Below are 17,082 nucleotides of genomic sequence, written 5' to 3' on the forward strand. Positions count from 1 at the left end.
AAATTAATGTTAGTATATAGTCTGAGTTGGTGTAACTAATAGCTTGTTTATGACAAGTTGGTGACTGCTGTTGTGCAGTTTATTTTAGCTCTGTTTCTTGAACAGCTTGTGACATAAGATTGCAATAGAGTGAGATAGAGGTTAAAACAGCCATCGTTCCGTGAAGGAAACGGATTGGTGTGAATGCTGGAAATGAACCAGGTGTTTTATTAAACTGAGGCTTGTTTCTGGTGTAGTTGGTATCTCTGTAATGTGTCTTGCATATTCTGTAATAGGTTCCACTTTGAGGTGTGTGTATGTGTGGAAGCATCTGGTAGTAAATGGTGAATCAGGAACGGTTTGCCTTTTGTCACAGTTTGTGCCTGGGGTTTTATAATCCTTCCTGTTACTTTTATATTCTTTTAAGAAAACTGTTGTTGTGGGATATGGCTGCATTTCAGATTTTTTGGGCAGATAGAAGTGCAAGATTTTAGTTTCTGAATACATTTTCATATGGCGGTAGATAAAAGGGTGTGTGTTGAGAAATAAAACAATAAAGAGCTCCTACATAATTTCTTTATAACTTTATATGTGTGAACTATGCATTTTTAGCTTCTTGGCACTTGACATATGAACTTGGATATTAAAAGACGAAATCTAAAAATCACAGGTTTAAGGTAATAATGACTTCTGTCTTAAGGACCTGTGATCATTTTACATGCGTTGCTGTTGCTTTGTTATCGGTTGCTCTTTTCTTCTGAAGACTTGTAACAAAACTGGAAAGATCGAATCCCTGAGAGATTCACGATTAACAATTCAGATAGGAAGGTTGTCTTCTATAATTTCTACTTGATTCTAATGTGCAGAAGGTGGGAGAGATGTCTTTTTGAAGAATAATGCCTATCTCTAGCAAATTATATCTGAAAACCCTGAATCCTCTGCAAGTGCAGACTTCTTTGGTTGTACTTGACTAACCTTGTCTTTTCTAGCCTGAAAACATGCACTCAAATGGCATAGAAGAGACAGGGAAAACAGCTGTCAGATCTTCTTATGAACACAGATTTTTGTCACCAGAGGATAGAAAAGTGATCAAACTTCTTACTTTTGGTTGTGTTGTTGTTTTTTTTAATCTTTTAAATAACAATATTAATAATAATATCAAATCAAACAATGTGTTTTCTTTCTTTCTAGCACTAGAAAGTTTGGGGTTTGGCTCCTATATCAGTGAAGTAAAAGAAGTCTTACAAGAATGCAAAACAGTAGCACTAAAGAGAAGAAAGGCCAGTTCACGCTTGGAGAACCTTGGCATTCCGGAAGAAGAGCTTCTAAGGCAGCAACAGGAATTATTTGCAAAAGTAAGTGAAGCAATTCTTCTGCTGACGAAGTTGGGATGGTTAATGTTGCAGATCTAGTGCCACAACAACCTGTGCGCACCTCAAGAAGTGTCCCTTTCCTTGTGAATTGCTGTGGCATCTGAGATGCTGTTGTCCTTGGCCTGTTTGAATTGGGGAAGTGAAGTCAATAAATAGGATGCTGCTACTTGTTGCTTCTGTGATTTGACATACAAGACTTGATGTACAAATGCATGTTATACTCTTTAAGTTTAAAAAGCATGGGTTTTGCTGCTGCTTGGATATCTCTGCTCTACGCTAGACAATACATCAATAATGACTTGGCTGAGGAAATAAAAGAATGACAGCTGGTGTTCTAGGACATTACCAGTTTTGATGCCCTAAAAAGTGAAAATATCTTATCTGTTTCTGACCATGAGCGCACAAATTTTCTTCCTTAGACTCTGAAAGTCATTTAATCGTTCATAATTTGTAATTTGTCCTTTCTCATTTTCCTTCATGCTTGACAAGACTCTTAATTGAGTGAATTCATGCATAAATTTTTAAAGAGAAAATTCAGGCATAGGAGGAGCATTTGCCTGCAGATATTGTATGTGCGCGCACACGCACGTTCTCCTTCATCCCCCGTTTTTCCCCTCCTAGATTTCCCAGCTAGTTTGCAAACACAAGTTTGGATGATCCCGAGAAATGATCAGGGGGCTGGAGCATCTCTCCTATGAAGACAAGCTGAGAGAGTTGGGGTTGTTCAGCCTGGTGAAGAGAAGGCTGCAGGGACACCTTGTAGCAGCCTTCCAGTACTGGGATGGGGCCTACAAGAAAGCTGGGGAGAGTCTGTTTACAAGGGTGTGTAGTGATAGGACAAGTGGCAATGGTTTTAAACTAGAGCTGGGTAGATTTAAATCAGGCATTAGGAAGAAGATCTTTACTATGAGGGTGGTGAAACACTGGAACAGGTTGCCCAGAGAGGCGGTGGAAGCCTCATCCCTGGGGATACTCAAGGTCAGGCTTGATGGGGCTCTGAGCAAGCTGATCTAGTTAAAGATGTCCCTGCTCACTGCAGGGAGGTTGGACTGGATGAGCTTTAAAGGTTCCTTCCAACCCAAACCGTTCTATCATTCTAAATGACGAAACCCCAATTTTAATTTATTTTAGTACACCATTTTTCATTCTATTGTTTTCTTGGTTTGACAAGAAGACTGTTCTCTAAACTAAGTGATGTGAAAATGTGTGTGGATTTCTCATTCCTCTTACCCAAGGCATGAATCTTATTTTCTCAGTTTGCTTGTTCTAATTTCTTCTGTTGAAAATGCTTATTCAGTTGTGTTACTGCATCTGATTGCTGTGACCTTCGCTCCCCTTTGCTATGCTTGTATCTTGCCGAAACAATTAAGAAATGTTGCTTTTCACATTACAACATGCCGACTAATTTAATCTTAATTGCATGATGAATTTTAAGGCATTTAGAATTTCAGCATACCATGTAGCTGTTGTCAGCATGCAGTGAAGTAGTTACGATAAATTCATGTGTGCCTAACTTGTATTTGACTGTACTGACACTAGAAAGACCAATATGACTGCTTTTGCCTTAAGGATGAGTTACACAAGTGCATGTTTGTTTATTTATGCTAATCCTGTTAATATTCTAGAGCATGACAATAATGCTGACTTGTTGCTCTAGTTTTAAAGTGCTTCCTTGCTAATCTTATGAATGTTTGATACCTATAGCTTGGATGATTCTATGGATTTGAAGTCAGTGGAATAGCTTATCCTAATGTTCGTGCGTGTCTAGGCTTGTGTGCGAGACAAGGGACTTTAAAAGGTTTGGGGTTTTTGAGGCTTCCTCACTCAAGTTCATCTGTGGAATCATAGAATATCCTGAGTTGGAAGGAACCCATGAGGATCATTGAGTTCAACTTCTGACTCCACACAGGGCAACCAAAAATTTAAACCAGATACCCAAGAGTGTTGTCCAAATGCTGCTTGAGGCCAGGACCACTTCCTTGCAGAGCTTGTTCCAGTGCTTGACCGCCCTCTTTTTCCTGATATCCACTCTGAACCTCCCCTGATGCAGCTTGAAGTCATTCCCTTGTGCCCCAGCACCAGACGCCAGAGAGAAGAGATCAGCACCTCCGTTTCTGCTCCTCCTCATGAGGAAGCTGTAGTTAGCAATGAGGTCACTGTTTCTTCTAAGACATGCCCTTTAGTCCTTTTGTCATCTTTGTTGCCTTCCCTTGGACATACTCTAATATTTTTGCATCCTGATAGTGTGGAGCCCAAAGCTGCTGCTATATTTTACTCCTTCAGTGACCTCTGCCTTTGTAATCCACCAGTATGTTGAGAACATTAAACAGGCTTCATAAGTCATGTATAAAGTACACTAACTTAATCCAGAATGCTACTGTATGCTAAGATCCATCTAATTACCCAGTAACCTAAAGGTCAAAACACTGAAGAACATAGACAAATATGACCAGAACTAGCAAATTACTTTATTCCAAGAAAATACAACATCACCCGAATTCCTGACAAGCAGATGAATGTGTTCCCTGAATGAGGAATCTCTAATATATTAATGATAAAACGGTAGGTGTTCAGTATTAGGAAACATGCCACAAAAAAAATAAATAGGGCTTCCACTCAGGTAGCCCAACAGGACAATACCTGGCCCCTTTGAGCATGGCCATCCAAACAGAGCACTTCAACTGAACAAGGTGCAGTAGCCTCTACACCTTACTAGCACAGCTCCAGCCCAAATAAGCACCCTGTTTTAGTATTTAACTGGTCAACAAACGGCTTAAGTATGCGTAAAATAGTGCTCATAGAATAGCCAGGCGCCTGAAAACATGATAGCATTACCTGCTTGTGCCAAAGAAACAATGAAATAGAGGAACTATATGGAATATGGAACTAGAGAGAAAACAAGCCAGGCTGTAATTCTGTGCACAACATCTGAAAATCTTTTTTTTTTTTCTTGTCTTGAAGACAAATACTTTGAAGTCAACCTAAACTTCTGGTTTTGACACATTAGTGTAAGTTACGACTGTCTTAGCATAGGCTGCTTGTATTGATATCAGTTATGATGATTGTGAGATAAGAACTCCGAACGGATTCAAATTACCATTGATATTTATACATGCTTTACCTATGTCACTATGTGCATCCTCCAAATGTGGTGGCCTCTTCAGAGGAAGAGGCAATAGAGCTAAATATCTTGGTAACAATAATTAAGGTACTTCTCAATGTGTTTTTATATGTATATTAAAAAGGATACAAAAGGAATCTGCAGGTGCAGATAAAACTGCTTCTAAAAATAAGCTTCTTCACAAGCTCTGTATGGCCTTAACAATTAATTTCATGTCTTTAGGCTAGACAACAGCAAGCAGAACTGGCGCAGCAAGATGCAGCAAGCAGCTCAACAGGCACAGCTTGCTGCTGCCTCAGCCAGTGCATCCAATCAGGCAGGATCCTCTCAGGATGAAGATGATGAAGATGATATCTGAAATTCACCAGCTGAGTTTGTCTTTACTAAGAAATATTTTTCCTGCACAATGAAAACAGTGAAATGAATGCTTACCTGTAAGTTTGTATGCATCATGGACTGGCAGTTGGTATTCTAGGGATGTCTGCTGTTGTGTGCTGTACATGTATAAACTGTCTTTTTTTGAACTCTTGAAGATTTAAGGTTCAGTATCATATCAACTTTGGATTTTTAATGGTGTATATGGAAATTTTAGATAGCAGTGCGTCATTTATTTGATCAATAAACAGTGTTACAATAAACAACGAGTTTATAAAATATAGTGAGATTTATACAAAAAGTGCTAAATCCACATTTGCATTTCTTCCCTTTTAACTAAACTCTAAAATCTTACTTAGAATTTTTAATTGTTTTGGGGGGGGAGTGGTACAGTAGACATCTGATAATGGGGAAAAAAGCAGAGTTCAGCATAGTGGAGTCTGAATTCTTAGCTCTTTTAATAATGAGGATGTATGTGGCAATAATTATATACGCTCAAATACCACACTTGTTAAAATTTGAAGAGAATACATTTTCACCAAGCTAGGAGAATGTATGTTTAATAGGAGTTGTACAAATTCCGTCATTTTTTTGTATAGGGGTGGAAAAAAAATAAACCCATGGTTTTATGATGACATCCTTTGTCAGTCCTAACTGAGTATTTCACTTCGAAGACTGCCTGGTTTGAAGAACTAACTCTTCTATTACTTCACTCTGGTTTAATGTTAACTGTTGTTGATGGTATTTCGTAGTCCAGACCTATTCATATCGTTGAAATATAAAGCTGGAACTCGATGAAACAAAACTGGTTTAGTTCCACTGACGTCACTGGGAATGGTTAAGTATTCAGGCCTAAGAAGGCAAGAGCTGAAGCTAAGAGCATGCTTACCAGAAAAGAGGGAATTTACTTAAGTAAGATTTACTTAGTTACCGTTGTCGGCATAATGCTAACATTCTCCTGGCTGATTGCCACTGGATTACTAAGACATCCTGTTGAAAGATAACATTTTCTTCATTCAAATTGGCTCATAGGTAAGTCCAGGTTTTTGATAAACTATTCCCCGAGGGTGATCAGCAATACATGGAACAGAAATGATGTAGTAGTCCTTTTGATAGTGGATCTGAAAATTCTGTTGATTAACGGATGAGCAGCTGTTCTTTGTGTTGAAATAAAGCACAGTAGTGTCCATTGCTGAGTTTTAATGTGTTACTTGAAGTAATACTGGCATATCTTCTGGTACACTAATCTGAGCAGACTAGAAAAGCCACTTGCATGCTGCTGTAGGTGATCCCGTAGCTCTCTAACAATGTGGATTGTTTTATTAGCTTGTGTCCTCGGCAAGTCGCTCTGGTTTGAACGCTTGAGGGGGGCTGCAGCAGTCTGTTTACATAAGGATGCAAACAGAAAATGGTGTGCCCGTCTTTAGGTGAAGATCTGGACAAGGTACAATTGGCATGTATTCAGATCTCAGTCACACAGTGACTTCTGATTTCAAACGGAGATACCTTGTTGCATATTGAATACATGTGAACACTTCCTTAAATGAATTAATGCAGTGAAAACTCAGAAGAGTATTTGTTTGAATGGTGAAGTTCAAAAAAGAAAAACAAAACAAAAACACCTTTCATGGATATTACATGAAAAATGTTAGGCAAGGTTTGACCCAGGAAGTGGTTTTCTGTAAAGGTTTAAGTACCAAAGGTAGAAAATCTCGTCTAGTGATACAACGTTAATGTGCAGTGTTGGCTTTTCTAATTTGTACTGTAACACCTTCTCACTTCCTATTTTAAATGAGTCTTTTTCCTTTTAAATAATTTTAGGTATATTTTCACACCTTTCTTTTCTGATGCAGAATTCAGGTTAACATTTTACTGCATCTGGTATGTATGGTGTAATATGTTTGGATCCTTGTGCCCTTTCTTTTGGACATCCTTGTGCTTTTTCATATGCTGTATTCTTCAAGCAATAAAATTCTGATGTGTTTTTATAAAATTGTTTTTATATTTAATGCATAGTCGTCTTCATTGCATTTACAAAGAAAAACGTTAAGACTACTTAAACTCTGCTGTTATTTTGACTCACTGAACGCTTCTTGTGACCAAAGTCTTTAGAATCTGAGTGCTGTTGGATGGCATTGCTGTTCACTGGGGCCGTTACTGCTTGCAAACAGTATTTCTAAGCTTGACCTGCTCTCTTTCCTCTTGGGAATTGCATTTTATGTGTATGCATTTTTATAACCTGACCTCCCTAACTTGAAAAGTTGGACAAAACCCCTGTAGATCAGGTGTAACCTACTGCAATACTTTCAGTTCAGTGAAGTGAAAAACCACAGGCAGAAGCTGGGGAAATCAGAATATGTGTTAGTCTTGTGTTGAATTAATTTAATGTCGATAGTCTTGTTTAGAGACTACTGTGCTTATTCAGCCATTCCACCCCAAGTGTGAGAAGTAAACTCTGACAGTTGGAAGGCGAGAATCTTCACTGATCTTTCAACAAACGAAGAATTTTGTATTACTTCCCTGTCGTGTTTCATGTACTGGCTGTCCAGTGAAGACAAGAGATTTCTGAATTTGTGGCATCACTGGTTTTTGGTGCACCAGATAGGTACGGTGTAAAGTAGCTGGTGAACTGCGTTGTTACTTTGTCTCAGAGGAAACGTGTAAGGATGTGTCTGTTCCTTAAATAATGAGTTGATGAGATTGTCCGTGGGTTTCCCCTAATTATTCTGAGAGTATTTCAGAGTGCTTTCACTTAGTGACTTTCTTGCAAAATCATTCTTTTCTGTTACTTCAATAAAGCGTACGTCTGCGCGACACTGTGGATAACGAATGTAGTTGTATTTACTGCCCTGAGGTGCTCTTAAAGGAAGTGTCTTAAGGATTCTAGACAGCAAATACTTCCAGTGGTATTTGAATTTCACTACTTTAATGCGACCAGGTGAGTTTGGTACTGAAACACTGGGGAGGAATTTCTGCAAGAATGGAAAAAAAAAATCTCTGAAAGCCACGGTTAAAAATGGTGCTCTTCAGATTTTGTGGAAGTACTCTCTGTAATAATGCCTTTGATCTTTTTATAATTTTGAAACAATGCCAAGTCAAGGGCATAAAGTGACTTAACGATCGCTGTGGAACAGTGAACCTCTTGCTCTGAAACGTGCACCTCATTTTAGTCTCCCCGTGTTGGGTTGCAGTTTTGTGTAAACTGTGCACAAAACAATATGGAAGGGGGAGTGTAATGTGAAAGGTTCACAGTCCTCTGGTTAAATTGACTTTCGGTTTGAAACTATTCATCTCAGATGGCAAAGTGTTACTTTCCAGCTTACACAGTGGGAGCACATCAGTAGGATCCTGGCTGGTGTGAAGATTTTGCTTACGGATAAATTAGACTGCCTGTCTCCAATCCTTTGGCCTTGCTAAAAGTCTACTCGGTGGATGTGCCTCTGTGACAAGAGTATGCTGGGTGTAACTCAGTGGTGAAAAGGAGTATCAGCGAGGCCTGGTGTAGGAATTAGGAGTTACAGGTTCCTTTTGAGACATTGTTTGTGCTTCGTTGGAATTTTGTTTGTCCTGATTGAAATGAGTGGTTTTCTTTTTGGTTTCGTGCAAGCATAGCTACAGAAATGAGGAATCCTGAGAACTGAGTAATGGCATTGGAAGTAGCTATACCAGTTCTTGGGTATGTGGGGCAATAAGTCTGCTAGAGCTGTGCATTTTTGGAAAGAAGCAGATCCAGTGAATGCTTGAACTGGAGGCTGCTCTTTTCTGTGGTGCTGTGCTAGGATGCAACTGTGCCAATACTCGGGGAGTAGAGGTTTTGCAGAAAAATGATTAGACAGTGAATCCAATTGGATATGGCAGATCCCATATGTCAGTCATTCGTAAATCCCATAGGCATGTGCTTGGCTGTGTGGATGAGTCTAGCATAAACTTGAATAACCTAGGGTAGAAATAATGGAGCAGATGATGCTCCTGTGTATGTTGAGGAATTTGATTTTAATTCTTCATGGCCGTGGTTTATTGTCACGTCAACTACGGGAATACAACATGAAAACTTCTATCCTACAGCCTGAGCCAAATGTTCAAGCAAGGATTTGATAGTTCTTGCTACAAGGTGTTTTGTTTTTCCTTAGTTTTAAATGTGAAGAGCTGCTATGTTTTACGTATCTGGGGTGGAGATTTCTAAGAGGCGTATTATGTAAAGATGACATTTAATTTTAAGGCTGAATGCTCATGTGGTTAAGTTTTTGTAATACTTCAGAGAGATTTTTTTTGAAGAAAGTCATGGATATTAAACTAGAGGCACTGAACTCTATTTTCATCTGCATCAAAGGCAGAAGAATCTCACTGTATCAAGACTGGGACTTGATTTGTCCCCTTGCCCCTCAGCCCTCACCTAATAGCTAATGTTGGAGTGCTAGTATTGAATGGTGTAACTTTGGACGATTTTCACACTGATTTCATTAAGAATTAGTCCAGTTTTGGTGTTCAATACAGTTACTGGTCAGTAATCGTAAACTTCTGTATCTTCAAAGCATTTCACAAGCATGAATTACAATGTTAACTCTGCCCAGTATCATAGTGTTGGTACACTATTAGGGCTACAAAGATGATCAAGAGAGTGGAGCATCTCCCTTCTGAGGAGCGGCTGAGGGAGCTGGGGCTCTTTAGTTTGCAGAAGAGGAGACTGAGGGGAGACCTCATTCATGTTTATAAATATTTAAAGGGTGAGTGTCACGAGGATGGAGCCAGGCTCTTCTCGGTGACAAACAATGATAGGACAAGCGGTAACGGGCACAAACTGGAACACAGGAGGTTCCACTTCAATTGGAGAAGAAACTTCTTCTCAGTGAGGGTGACAGAGCACTGGCCCAGGCTGCCCAGAGAGGTTGTGGAGTCTCCTTCTCTGCAGACATTCAAAACCCGCCTGGACGCCTTCCTGTGTAACCTCATCTGGGTGTTCCTGCTCCGGCAGGGGGATTGGACTGGATGAGCTTTGGAGGTCCCTTCCAATCCCTAACGGTCTGGGATTCTGTGATTCTGTGGTATTTGAGCAGTCCATGCTGTGCTTTGAAGTTAACACTTTGGCGTGCTGCAGAACTAAACCGTGGTGCACCGTGAAGAGGAAAAAGGTGTTACCTTCATGGAAGGGTGACTCATCCAGAGAGAAAGTAATTGAGAAAACAAACAGATTGTTTTATAGAAGTCATTGTCAGAGATGAAAGCGTTTATTTGTAATAGCACAGGGTTTGGGATTGCTGCTTATGGGCCAGGACTTGGTTTCATTAATGTTGTGTTCACGTTTCATTCTGTCACCTACAGAGTGAAAACCACAGCTGAATTATAAATCAAGCTTAACGGACTTTTTGTTTCAGGTACAAATTTGTTTTCTCAGGCAGCAGTGTAACCCTTGGAAGAGAACCCGATGTGTCAGGGCAGCGGCAGCGTTAGCGATGCAAAGAATCGAAGAGTTTGCACCGCGCCATCCCGCAGAAAAGGAGACCGCACTTCTAGAAATGTTAGAAAATCTCTACGGTGGAGGAGGAGTATGAGCAACAAAGATTTTAGTCTTTCTGCTGTAATGCGAACAGCTGAGTGGTACAACTTTTCATACATAAATAGTGACTTTTCAGGCAGGAAAAAAGAAACTTTTAAACAAAGTTGCTGCTTAAATATGCGCTTACATCTTCCATATTTTCTGGTGGTGGTGTGTATTCTATACCTATGGTCGTTTGATTGCTTGGGATTGCTGGGTAAGTTGTGTATGGCTAAACTCATTACCCTTAAATCGTGAAAAACTTGTCTTGTTTTCAATATGTTGTAATGTCTTGTAACTGGAAACTGTTGGAAACAGTCATTTTAATTTCTACCAAAAAAAATGTACAGTTCTTGAGATGCTTACAAAATTGGCTTTAAACTTATAGTTCCCAAACCCACAGCTTTTATACACAGATGAAATGAGCTAATCTTAATGTATTGTCATTAAAGTGAAAGGGGCGATTTCTGACTGAATGTATAAAATATATTTACTCTGTCTGCAGGGTGTGAAAGCACAGGACTAAACTGTCTGTCATTGCTGTTAGTGAGTTATTGCTTCCAAAAGGTGGAAAAATGTTATTTTTACCTATTTTAGAAGTGTTACTCGATGTTCTAAGGCAAAAATCACCCCTCAGACTTTTCTCTTAGGAAAATGAAGTGGCTTCTCTTCAAAGACTGGAAGGATCCTAGGGCATGAAGCGGACAAGCCTGGAGGGAGAGGGCATTTCATTGATTGCTGTAACTGGGGTTTTGCTCTAATGATGTGACGAAGGGATTGAGGATCCAGTGTTGCCCTCAAATTAAATCTCTGGTCTTGACTCTGTGATGATAGCATATTTTAAAAGTTTTTCCTTCATGAACGCAGAATAAAGCTTCTGAATGCTGAAACAGATTTTTCACGTGTATCTGTGTTCAGATGTGGTTTTGTAACCCACCTCAGTGGTGTGTGTATTCCAACCCCGAGGGGCAGTTTAATCCTAAATTTGAGTTACATTTTTTGTTGGTGCTTTTCCAGTGTGTGTGTGTGTGTGTGGGGGGGGAGTCATAGGAAATAGTGTCATGATAACTTCTTTTTGTGGGCTAGCTATTAGAAGGTCATAGCAACACAACTGAGCCTGTATATTCTGTGTATTTTATTTTCAAAAATTAATCAACTGTGGAGATCTGGGTGTAAGGACAGTACTCAAGGTAGCAGTAAATCCAAAGGGAAAACCACTGACTACTAGAAAATAAATGTGTGTTAGGGAAGGAAAAGAACGGCCTTAGGAAATTGTGGATATCCTTCCCTTTGCATCTCGCCTTGTCTCAAAGGGAAGAATATGGAAAGACAAAGGGGTGCAGGGGGGAAAACTAGGATTCAGTTGGCTACCTGTTAGATGTTATATGCCTTAAAGTCCAAAAGCAGGTGTTGGTCTTTAAATTTAGTTAAGTAGAGCTTCAAAAAGGTAATGTCACCAAAAAAACTTGCTTCCTAAACAAGTGATTCTTTAGTTTTGGGTTTTGTTTCTTTGTGATTCCTTGAAAATACCCGCAGTTGGTCTCAATCCGAGCCTCACTTGCAACAAATCAGAATGAGAAATGGAGTTGTAGCTGTATTTATTAATGCGAGAGGGAGACATGGGAAGGTAATTGATTTGCTTAGTGGAATATTTATTCTGAGCACAGCGTGCTGCGTTCTCATTCCAGTTGTTGATTTATTTACTGATGCCTCTTTTAAAGTGATCAATGGTGGGAGGCAGAGAGTTGTCTTGGATATGTGAATTACTCTTGAGTTTCCTTACAGATTGTGATCTTTGACAGCTTTTTCATGCACCCGTTAGATGTGGTTTTGTGCAGCATGGACATCAACTTTCTCATGAGAAATGGAAGAACCACCTCAGAATTAAATTAAGGGAGAGACACCTGAAATTAAACCACTGGCCACTGAAATGAAATCCTTTAAAGAAGAGGAGTCAAGACCTGCAGTGGTGTGGAAGGTAGGACAACCAAGGGATCGTTGGCCTTCTCGGTTTCAAATTAATGTAACTCGTATTCATGAAATAGGATCCTTATTCAATGAAATAGGATCTGGTTGATCACACCAGAAACAGGTCGGTGTGCTGTTACACCGCTTGTTCTCCTGCTTGCCAGCAGGCGGCCGTCAAGTTCAGGAAATGTGTTTTAGCCAGATGGGTTGAAACTACTGAAAACCTGTTAACTGAACCTTACGGTGCGTGGTAATAATTCATGAGCCAGTTTTAGATGAAAATTTCTTTAATGAGATTATCCAGTAACCCAGGATACTGACTATGTCCAAATGTTAAGGCAGATTTGCACAACTGCATATATATTTGTGTTTCTGATCATAACGCAAAGTAAGATGATGGTAAAATATTTTAGCGAGTCTGAAAATGGGTGGTGCTGATCCTTAGCTACGCGTTCATCTGCTGTTCGTTCTTCTGCAGCTTGAATTAGTACCAGGTACCATTAGTACCATGACAGACTCCATCTTTCAATATTCACAGAATCACAGAATCGCTCGGTTGGAAAAGCCCTGTGAGATCATCACGTCCAACCGTTCCTGTCTACCCCCTAAACCATATCCCTAAGTACCTCGTCTACCCGCTCTTTAAACACATCCAGGGATGGTGACTCCACCACCTCCCTGGGCAGCCTGTTCCAGCTTCTGACGACCCTCTCAGTCAAGAACTTCCTCCTTATCTCTGACCTGAACCTCCCTTGGCACAGCTTGGTGCCGTTTCCCCTTGTTCTATCCCCCATCACCTGGGAGAAGAGACCAGCACCCACCTCTCTCCAAGCTCCCTTGAGGCAGTTGTAGGTGGTGATGAGGTCTCCCCTCAGCCTTCTCTTCTCCAGGCTAAACAAGCCCAGTTCCCTCAGCCGCTCCTCATCAGGCTTGTTCTCCAGAGCCCTCACCATCCTTGTGGCTCTTCTCTGAACACGCTGATGTATTGATACAGTACATCAGTCCAAGGGATCTGGACTGTATCTGATTGATACAGTGTCAGTCCACACTGCTTCAAACCTGCTAGCTAATTGATGCAGGCATCATGTTATCTCAAAACTAACAATTTTTATGCCTGTAGATAAGATGCTAATGAAAAACTTTGGCTACCACTTCAACATAGCTATACCTAACTAGGTATAGCATCTTAGATACAGTTTAATAGTCTTTTAATGTAAGGAAATGTCCATGGATGGTGTTGGTAGGAGAATGGAGAAGACATGGGTTAGGTGAACTGGAGATATTAGAAATCAAGGTAGCAAAGCCTTGGCGTTCATGGTTATGTTGTGATCTAATTCTAAGAGTATGTGCAATGAAAGCAAATAGATTTACAGTATTCGAGCAGGTAATGCAAGCATTAAAGAAACAAAAATCTTATTTTGAGATAATAATTTATGAGTGTTCCCTAATATTTTTTAATTGTCCAGGCTTCAGCTTGGGATACAGTTGTTTGCTATCAAAAGGAAATGCTAAATTAACATGTGATGGTCTTGCTTTACTGGGAAAAAAAAGAAATCCTGTGAATTAAGAGGCTGTTTGTACTTAGAATGTTGCTGACTGATGCTGATTGACACCACGTGTTCTCTGCTACGTATAGCATGGAAAGATGTGCTCTTGGCTACGGTGCAGGCAAAAAGAGTGAACACCGGATATTCCATAAAAGCAGATGGAAGTTCTCATTTTCCTCCTATTTATAGTGGAAGTAGTGTCCTTTCGGTTCTGTTACCTGATCACTGGTGAAGTCATCGAATCATCAGATCATCTGTTTTGCTTGCTGACATGAGAGAAAAAGAAGAAACATACCTTTCTTCTGCTATAGAGTGGGAAAGATAGGGGAGGCAGGTACAGTTCTTCCCACAAAAATTCAGAGATAGGAGAAAAATAAGAATTGGGTCACCCTAAGCAGCGGCTGAGGCTGCACTAAGAAGTGTAGTTTTTCTTCTGCCTTGAAGCAGGGGTGGTGTAGTCTAACTGGTACAGCTTCCTGCTAATTTTCTGCTTTTAACAAAATCAGTACTCAGACTAAAACTGTCAGCTTATTTTGCCTAATCGTTGAAATAGGAGCCCGGTGGCAGTGAGACTCCAGTCAGATGCACAGCTACAAACTCTTTGCGTGCTGCTGGTTATGGTCAAATAAGCTCTGGGAGGCGTCTGTGGAGAACTCGGCACAAGTTGGTACCAGCACACCTCTGCTTTTGTCTCAAAGTATTTGCTGGGCTGTACAGTGATGATTACCCTCTCACCGCATGGAGGCATTACAGACATTCATATTTTAAAAAATGAGAGCGCTTACAAGTGCTGGTGACGGGGGAAATACACGTGTAAAGCGGGGAGGGAGCTAAATTCTTTTGGTTTTGAAGCGAAAAGAGATAATGGTGGTTTTGCAACATTTCATTTTCATTGTGGAGTCAAAAAATCCCAATTTTAATATGACAAAGAGACTGCTGGCTGGCAGAGAAAAGGATTAATGACACCTCACACTGAGCAGGAGACGTTTGGAAGTCATTTGTTTGGTCCTGCTGATTTCTGTGGCAATGGAAAGCTAAGCTGCTGCTGTCCTTAGAAAGTGTGCCCACAGGGAGTGCCAAACAGCTTTTCTGCCGCTCCAAATTAATAATGCAAATTGTTGTTCTGCCAAGATAATATCCTTACACTTGTAAACTCAAGCAGATTCTGCTGAGAAGTGAACAGAATTAACAAAATATATAACTTTTGTAATAACTGGAATGATACGGATTCAGTCCAAAAATAAAATCGGGAAGTTTTCTTTTAAAGCCTGCATTAACTGCTGAATGGTGGGGAAAACAGCTACATATAACAGTGAGTTTTCTAAGCTGAGAAGAAGTTGTTGTCATCTTCCAGAAAATGCTCATGGTTTACAAGGGCACCAGAAAATGCAGTTTATCAGGAAGCCTTTGCTGCATGTAAAAATGATTTAAATATGGCTTTAATGTATTCTTGAGTCCCTTTAGTGAGACTTTTTTTATCTTCCCCCCTTTCCCTGTTCAGACGAATGTTTTCAAGGATGTGACTAGAATGAAAATCTGTAGGGTAATATTTGTTTAATTACTTCTAGGCCCAGAGCCAGTTGCAATCTCTGATAATGGAAACAATGTCAAAATCCTAAATGATTAATTATAACGTTTCCAGCAATATCCTGCGGAGCTGCAATAGGCTCTTTCAACAGCCAGGTCATTTCACATCCTGAACTGCTAAAGTGGAGGAGCACATAGCTCAGTGTTTGATGGGAATCTCCTAAAGCAAAAGGGTGCTCAAGCAGGAGAAGGACCTGATGATGACTGGCGTCAGACTTCTCGCTACGCTGAAATAGTAAGTGTTATGCTGCTAAGGCTTCTGTTTTAATGACTTAATTTAAGACTATGATCACGTAGTCTTAATTAATATATTTTTAATGAACTCCAGGTTCTGATCTAAGTCCTTTTTGTCTTTTAACTAACTTGCAATCACTCATTTTTGTAGATTATTGTTGTAATGAGCTAGAATCCCTTTACTGATGAAGAGATGGCTCCTAGTCTAAGTAAAGGTGAAATGCACATCTCCATATACGTACCTGATACATACATGTACTTCTGGTTTTGGAAGAAGTGCTGCTTGAAAGCAAACTAACAATCAGAAATCAGTCTTGAAAACAGTTGTGCCCGTATTTCAATTAAAACACTAACAAAGCCACTGAAACCTGTTGGCAAGAAATAGGCGCTTTACACTTTAGCTTTTTTTTTAATCTTGTAATGGGAAAATAAAAGGCATTATGAAGGTTTTTATCCTATATCTCACAGACTTTAAAAGCTTACTATTTAATGTTTTAAAATAATATGTCCAAATTAGATTAAGAGACACTTACTACCTTTCCAGGGATATTGTAAGCAATCATTCCTCCATTTCCCTGTAGCATTGTCCAACTCTTCCCCCATTTGGTTAATTTACTTTATATGAAGAAGCAATGACTGTCAGTGGTATCTTGGATGATTGTGAGCTGTATCCTTTGAGTGGGATTTTGTGCTCATTCTCTAGGGGTGTTTCTGTGTCGCACAATGAAGGTCCGAGTTGTGATCTGGTTGTGAATCACAGAATATGAGGAGCTGGAAGGGACCTGGAAAGCTCCCCCAGTGCAACCCCTGCCAGAGCAGGATCACCAGAGCAGTCACACAGGAACACGGCCAGGGCTTTGGGTGTCTCCACACAAGGAGACTCCACAACCTCTCTGGGCAGCCTGGGCCGTGCTCTGGCACTCACAGAATGAACTGCTCCAGCTAAACTCCCCCCATGCAGAAACACTCAGCTGAGTCCCAGAAACAGCACGTTAACGTGTACAGCGTCTGGCCTGAGCAGCCTTACTTCCCATGTCTAATTTTAACCTCCAAACGTGAATAATTAGCCAGGCAGTAGTGCTGTAATGCAATGCTACAGTTTCCTGTTCAGAGCCTGTTCAGTAATATCTTCTGATTGCTCCTCTTTATAGTGTACATCTGCTTTTAAAAGGTAGGTATAGCCCAGGGGCTGCTGTGATGACACCTCTGCTGTTCTACACGGTATTTCAGAGCAGCCTCTCAACCTGTTCTGGAGGTGGTGAAGTTACCCAGCATCTCTGCAACATCCTCCAGCTCCTGACGCTTGCTTCACCCTAGGGCTTCTCAAGATGTTTTATGAAGAATGCTGCACGGAAAGAAGGAATC

General features: G+C 40.3%; 1 protein-coding gene across 1 annotated transcript in view; it reads left to right on the forward strand.

Moving 5' to 3' along the window:
* DR1 (down-regulator of transcription 1, TBP-binding (negative cofactor 2)) overlaps positions 1–6,841 on the forward strand; it is an 11,377-nt gene extending 4,536 nt beyond the window's left edge. Inside the window, 3 exon segments of the mRNA XM_010184551.1 lie at positions 1,171–1,334; positions 4,696–4,727; positions 4,729–6,841. Of these exon segments, the coding sequence (XP_010182853.1) occupies positions 1,171–1,334; positions 4,696–4,727; positions 4,729–4,831 (299 nt within the window). The 3' untranslated portion in view covers positions 4,832–6,841.
* Positions 6,842–17,082: the final 10,241 nt, after the last annotated feature.

Source organism: Mesitornis unicolor, unplaced genomic scaffold, assembly GCF_000695765.1.
Source record: "Mesitornis unicolor isolate BGI_N332 unplaced genomic scaffold, ASM69576v1 scaffold4905, whole genome shotgun sequence".
Lineage (NCBI taxonomy): Eukaryota > Metazoa > Chordata > Aves > Mesitornithiformes > Mesitornithidae > Mesitornis > Mesitornis unicolor.